The 6,999-nt window shown below is 40.4% G+C and overlaps 1 protein-coding gene across 1 annotated transcript; it reads right to left on the reverse strand.

The window, feature by feature from the left end:
• Positions 1 to 269: 269 nt before the first annotated feature.
• On the reverse strand, positions 270 to 3,531 carry LOC109874122 (small nuclear ribonucleoprotein Sm D3-like). Its single transcript, XM_020465911.2, has 4 exons — positions 3,400 to 3,531; positions 959 to 1,097; positions 633 to 825; positions 270 to 490 (listed from the first exon to the last, which is right to left on the reverse strand). Exons 2-4 carry the CDS (start codon positions 1,082 to 1,084, stop codon positions 423 to 425), a joined length of 387 nt encoding a protein of 128 aa, XP_020321500.1. The 5' UTR covers positions 1,085 to 1,097; positions 3,400 to 3,531; the 3' UTR covers positions 270 to 422.
• Between the last annotated feature and the right edge of the window lie 3,468 nt (positions 3,532 to 6,999).

Here is a 6,999-nt window from a genome sequence, read left to right on the forward strand (position 1 = left end):
TGCCTAGTTACTTCATCCCTACCTATATGTAGATATCTACCTTAATTACCTTGTACCCCTGCACAGCAACTCAGTACTGGTACCCCATGTACTGGTACCCCATGTACTGGTACCCCATGTATAGTCAAGTTACTCCTTGTGTATTTATTCCTCGTGTTATTATTTTTCTATTCATTCAAAATCTCTCAGCATTGTTGGAAAGGGCCAGTAAATAAGCATTTCACCGTTTACAAAGCACACGATAAGAATTAGACTGAGACCAAAGGCAATTCAAATTGACAGGAGAACAATTTATTTAAGAAAAAAGAAAAAGTACAATGTCAAAAAGCTAGCAAAATAATTAGATCAAGTAGAGTGCCAAATTCTCTAAAGATAAAAAGAAACTGTACAATGCAATCGTTTTAAACTAACCAACGCAGATACTACCGCCTTTTCGGGAAAATGGTTCCTCTTCCCATCCCTCCACCACGACCCCGTCCTCTTGCAGCCACTGCAGAAAAAAGACAATTAGTCAAAGATGCAGAAGTTAGCAGTTAATTGCATTTAAAAATAATAAAAAAATCCCCCTATCCTTAGTTGAGCGCAAATGAGCAATTGCCTCATTCGCCATAGGCGCATGCAGCAGCACTCACCCTGAGCTTTGAGAATGGCTGCCTTCCCCCTTCCTGCTCCAGATCCCTGGTTCTTGTTTTTCATGCTCTTTAACATAGGGGCGTTTTTTAACATGTCCGGTAGGATCAGGAAGCGAATCTTGCTGCCCCGGATATAGACCTGCTCCAATTGGGCTACACGGCCATCACGATGCGTCACAGTGATATTGGACATCTGAAAGGAAGCGATATACATTTACAACAACTAAAAAAAGGGACAAACACAACCCTCCTATATAGATGAGCTCACAAATATCCCCTAAAACAAGATCATTTGTCTGAACGCTAAAGGCAATCAGAAGACCTACCTGGCAGTTCATGTTGTCCTCAGCCTCAATGAGCTTGCCCCTGTACACTTCACCAGTGTTGGTCTCACAGGTCACAATGTGGCCCTCTGCTTCATGCAGAACTTTGATGGGCACGCCAATGGACATATTTCCAAGGGTCCTGTAGAAACAGAGACAAGGTATAGACTCATTGTCTGCAGAAACCAATTGGCACCCATCACAATACAAAAAGGTATAAGAGACAGCATTTGGTTTGAGTAAAATGGAAAGGATTAGATTAGCCTACCATACATATATAATACAGTTGAAGTCGGAAGTTTACATACACCGTAGCCAAAAACATTTAAACTCAGTTTCACAATTCCTAACATTTAATAATAGTAAAAATGTCCCGTCTCTGGTCAGTTAGGATCACCACTTTATTTTAAGAATGTGAAATGTCAGAATAATAGTATAGTGATTTATTTCAGCTTTTATTTCATTCATCACATTCCCAGTGGGTCAGAAGTTTACATACTCAATTAGTATTTGGTAGCATTGCCTTTATATTGTTTAACTTGGGTCAAACGTTTTGGGTAGCCTTCCACAAGCTTCCCACAATAAGTTGGGTGAATTTTGGCCTATTCCTCCTGACAGAGCTGGTGTAACTGAGTCAGGTTTGTAGGCCTCCTTGCTCACACACTTTTTCAGTTCTGCCCACAAATTGTCTATTTTGTGAAGTGCACCAGACCCTACTACAGCAAAGCACCCCCACAACATGATGCTGCCACCCCTGTGCTTCACGGTTGGGATGGTGTTCTTCAGCATGCAAGCCTCCCCCTTTTTCCTCCAAACATAACGATGGTCGTTATGGCCAAACAGTTCTATTTCTGTTTCATCAGACCAGAGGACATTTCCAAAAAGTACAATCTTTGTCCCCATGTGCAGTTGCAAACCGTAGTCTGTCTTTTTTATGGTGGTTTTGGAGCAGTGGGCGTGTTCCATGCTGAGCAGGATATGTCGCTATAGGACTCGTTTTACTGTGGATATAGATACTCTTGTACCCGTTTCCTCCAGCATCTTCACAAGGTCCTGCTGTTGTTCTGGGATTGATTTGCACTTCTCGCACCAAAGTACGTTCATCTCTAGGAGACAGAATGCGTCTCCTTCCTGAGCGGTATGACAGCTGCGTGGTCCCATGGTGTTTATACTTGCGTACTATTGTTTTTTTCTCTCTGAGAAGCTTCTAAAGCCATTATATCATTTCCTGGAATTTTCCAAGCTGTTTAAAGGCACAGTCAACTTAGTGTATGTAAACTTCTGACCTACTGGAATTGTGATACAGTGACTTAAGTGAAATAATCTGTCTGTAAACTGTCAAAAAAAATGACTTGTGTCACGAACAAAGTAGATGTCCTAACCGACTTGCCAAAACTATAGTTAGTTAACAGGACATTTGTGGAGTGGTTGAATAACTAGTTTTATTGACGACAACCTAAGTGTGTAAACTTCCGACTTCAACTGTATATAAAGTGCTTGATCTGCTCTGCCTTACCCCTGGTTGTGCTGAGCCAGAGACTTCTTGCCCCACGTTTACCTTCTATCTGGAAAACCGACCCCTGCGATGTGTGGTCTTCAGTTCATGCACTCACCTTGCTGACCCAGTCCAAGTTCTGTCTCCACTGTTGGCAATGGTATGCCTTGCCTGATTCAGCCTTGGACTATTGTTAAAATGAGATGCACTGAACTTGTAATTGGCCAACCAGAGGATGTACTCCCTCTTGAGTGGTTCCTTCCTGGTTTCCTGCTACCTGTGGCAGTTCTTTGCAATTGTATTGGCACCTGGCCTGGCTTACAATTACTGTGGCAATGGTATTCAATTCCCCATAGGCCTAGTTATTTAGTCCTACATGTTGGAGCTCGAAGCCTACAATTTTCACTGTACCCTGAAATCACACCTGCACATGTGACTATTACAACACTGAATCTGAGCATGGCCTTATGTTTTGGCCTACATTGTAAACAAAGTAACACCTTTTCAATTCACCTGAAAATAGAAGGGCGTTTCAGTAACAATGTTGATAATTTCTGAGCCAGGTAAATAAAAATAGGACTTTAAAAACAGTCAAGCACTGCGTCTCAGTGTTAGAAGAATCACTACAGTCCCTGGCTCGATTCCGGGCTGTATCACAACCGGCCGTGATCGGGAGTCCCATAGGGCGGTGCACAATTAGCCAAGCCTCGTCCGAGTTAGTAGAGTATTTAGCTGGGGTAGGCGGTCATTGTCAAATAAGAATGTGTTATTTTTAACTGACTTGCCTAGTTAAATTAAAAAAAAAAATACAAATATGTGGGTCCAGCATGCTGGCAAGGGTGGGTGTGTCGGCCTCGCTGATAGCAAAAGTAATCTAGCAACTAACACAACAGGTAACTAACTACCTACATTAACTACTGTAAACATTCAACATTGGTATTTTGTTTACCTTTCAACGGGAACGAAGTTGATCTTTCTTGAGTTCTGTATTTCAAGCTTACCCAACGTGCGACGAATGAATGAACGAGCAGCGAGAACACTTTGTGCGTTTTCCGACTACCCAGAATGCAACTTGAGAAAGGAAGAAGAAAAAAGTGCTTCCGGTTAAAACATGAATCGATGCCTCATGGGACTTGTTGTCTTTGTCGACATACCCCACATCTTTCAATACAGATGGCCTTACTGTAAAACAAAACAATTTTTTTACGTGTTTAGATGAACGTGTTTAAACAAATTAAATATACGTACAATGTGAAATCCATTTTTTTCATTTTCACTCTGATCTGCTATGATTCAACCAGTGGTGTAAAGTTCTTAAGTAAAAATACTTGAAAGTACTACTTAAGTAGTTTTTTGGGGTATCTGAACTTTACTTAACTGTTATATTTTGATTACTTTTACTTCCCTACATTCCTAAAGAATTTTTCCTGACACGTAAAAGTACATCTTACATTTTGAATGCTTAGCAGGACAGGAAAATGGTCTCACACACTTATCAAGAGAACATCCCTGATCATCCCTGCTGCCTCTGATCTGGCGGACTCACTAAGCACATGCTTTGTTTGTAAATAATATCTTACTGTTGGAGCGTGCCCCTTGCTATCAGTAAATTTAAAAACTAGAAAATCAGGCTGTCTGGTTTGCTTAATATAAGACATTTTTAATTATTTATTCTTTTGATACTTAACTTGACTTCCACTTTTGCTAATTTCCCTTGTTTCTCAGGCTAATTGACAATGACAGCTACAACAAAGCGCCTCAGTGCATGTTTGGTCAGTTTCACAGCTGGTGTGATTAACATTGCCATGACCCTGGCTGCCACTGGATGAAGTAATGTAGACAACTGTAATTTATTCTAAGCAATGCACCCTCTCAATGCTCCTGCCTTTTGCCAGAATTGGTGTACTACAGGATTGTACACCACTGTTGAATCTAGTGGTGGAAAATGTACCCAAAGACTTGAGTAAAAATCCCAAAGTATTTGCTTTTAAATATACATAAGTATCAAAAGTAAATGTAACTGCTCAAATATACTTAAATACATGCTCCTTTAATTTGGCAACTAAGAAAGTATTTGGGCTGGATGTGTCAATGTGTAGTTCACATATGCATAATCTATGAGCAGAATTACTATTTTACCTCAATTAACCACGAAATCCCTAGTTTGAAAGCAACTGTTTTCTTGAAGATGTGCTGTGCAATTTTACTACATTTCCCAACACATGGGCCAGCCCCCTAGCAATTCGAGTTCTAGCCAATGAGCTTCAGCCCTTCGCATTTGAGTGACAGCTAGAAAGAGGCCTGCCCAGCGTTATCCAATGAGGTTGCCGGGTGGGCCCAATGACTCATTGGACAGAATAGAGCTAGAGAGCAATGATGTGGTGCATATATCTGCATATATGTGATGTAGTTAGAAGTTTCCGTAGACCACTTTTGGCTTGTGAGTGCTATTTTCAGAACTAGTTTCAGTTCTCTATGTCTGACAAGTAGTATGGCGCTGCGGCTCTGAGTATTGTTTCTTCATCCTACTGTATGTAATGTTTAATCAGTGAATTGTTTTGATGTTTTTTTTTTTCACTGCTCAGAGAAATTAGTCATTGAAGTTGTTAGATTCATGTCAGGTGATTTATTTTTTTATAGAGACATTGGTTTCTAGTTTATGGACAAGGTATGACAGCAATCCATGCATTGGTTTTGTTGTCCACTGTTTCAAATCCAAAGCAAGTCAATAGTACCTATGTTAGCCATTTCACGCTTCATGTCGAAATCATCCTAAAGTATGTAAAAATTGATTGTGTAACTCAATGATGTTACTTATAGATTATTTGGATATTAACCGCAAAATGCTAAATAGCTACCATTGACTTGCTAAAACGTTAGCATTTGAAACAGTGGCCAAGTAAACAAAACCAAAGTATGAGTTGCTGTCATACCTTGTCCATTAACTGCTTACAGGGTAAGGAAACCAATGTAATTTTGTAATTTGGGTGAAGTATCCCTTTAACATTGAGGGGGGATTCTTAAAAAAAAAACATAGAATTCACTAAGAATACATTACATAGGATGAAGAAACAATATTCCAAACCGCAGCTCAATACTTCTTGTCTGACACGGAGGAACTGATACTGTATACTCATTGTTAGGGTTTATTAATAATAAAAATACAAATTCATTTTTGGGGGTCGGGGGCCCTAAGGGGCGGCAGGTAGCCTAGTGTTTAGAGCGTTGGGCCAGTAACCGAAAGGTTGCTGGATTGAATCCCCGAGCTGACAAGGTAAACATCTGTCATTCTGCCCCTGAACAAGGCAGTTAACTCACTGTTCCCCGGTTGGCCGTCATTGTAAATAAAAACGAAGTCTTAACTGACTTGCCCAGTTAAATAACGGTTAAATAAAAATTTTAAAAAGTGACAGCTTACTGACCTTCGGAAAGTATTCAGACACCTTGACTTTTCCCACATTTTCTTACATTACAGCCTTTTTCTAAAATAGATTAAATAAAACAATTTCCTCATCAATCTACACACAATACCCCATAATGACAAAGCAAAAACATGTTTTTAGAAACTTTTGCAAATGTATTAAAAATAAAAAACTGAAATACCTTATTTACATAAGTATTCAGACCCTTTGCCATGAGACTCGAAATTGAGCTCAAGTGTATCCTGTTTCCATTGATCATCCTTGAGATGTTTCTACAACTTGATTGGTCCACCTGTGGTACATTCAATTGATTGAAACAAGATTCTCTGGTCTGATGAAACCAAGATTGAACTCTTTGGCCTGAATGTCAAGCGTCACTTCTGTAGGAAACCTGGCACCATCTCTACGGTGAAGCAGGGTGGTGGCAGCAACATACTGTGGGGGTGTTTGTCAGCGGCAGGGAGACTAGTCTAGATAAAGGGAAAGATGAACAGAGCAAAGTACAGAGATCCTTCATGAAAACCTGCTCCATGACCTCAGACTGGGGCAAAGGTTCCAACAGGACAACGACCCTAAGCACACAGCCAAGACAACACAGGAGTGGCTTCGGGACAAGTCTCTGAATGTCCTTGAGTGGCCCAGCCAGAGCCCAGACTTGAACCTGATCGACCCTCTCTGGAGAGACCTGAAAATAGCCGTGCAGCAACGCTCCCCATCCAGCCTGACAGAGCTTGAGAGGATCTGCTGAAAAGAATGTGAGAAACTCCCAAAATACAGATGTGCCAAGTTTGTAGCATCATACCCAAGAAAACTCAAGGCTGTAATCGCTGCCAAAGGTGCTTCAACAGAGTACTGAGTAAATTGAGTAAATTTATGTTTTATTATTTTTTATAAAAAACAGTTTTTGCTTTGAGCTCAATTTCGAGTCTCATAACAAAGGGTTTTTGCTTTGTCATTATGGGGAATAGATTGATGACGGAAAAAAACGATTTAATACGTACCATTTAAATGTGGAAAAAGCCAAGAAGTCTGAATACTTTCCGAAGGCACTGTATGTCGCCTATGCATGCGACCGGCACTGCTCTAAGCTTCAGACCAAAACTCAATTCAAGCTTCAAATAAACCTG

Source organism: Oncorhynchus kisutch, linkage group LG29, assembly GCF_002021735.2.
Source record: "Oncorhynchus kisutch isolate 150728-3 linkage group LG29, Okis_V2, whole genome shotgun sequence".
Classification (NCBI taxonomy): domain Eukaryota; kingdom Metazoa; phylum Chordata; class Actinopteri; order Salmoniformes; family Salmonidae; genus Oncorhynchus; species Oncorhynchus kisutch.

Bases quoted from the DNA above. Each gene is read 5' to 3' on its own strand.
- LOC109874122 (XM_020465911.2), bottom strand. From the start codon at position 1,084: ATGTCCATTGGCGTGCCCATCAAAGTTCTGCATGAAGCAGAGGGCCAC. The intron at 826-958 runs GTAGGTCTTCTG...GCTTCCTTTCAG, and splicing joins AGGACAACATGAACTGCCAG to ATGTCCAATATCACTGTGAC. The intron at 491-632 runs GTGAGTGCTGCT...TTTTTTCTGCAG, and splicing joins AGCCATTCTCAAAGCTCAGG to TGGCTGCAAGAGGACGGGGT.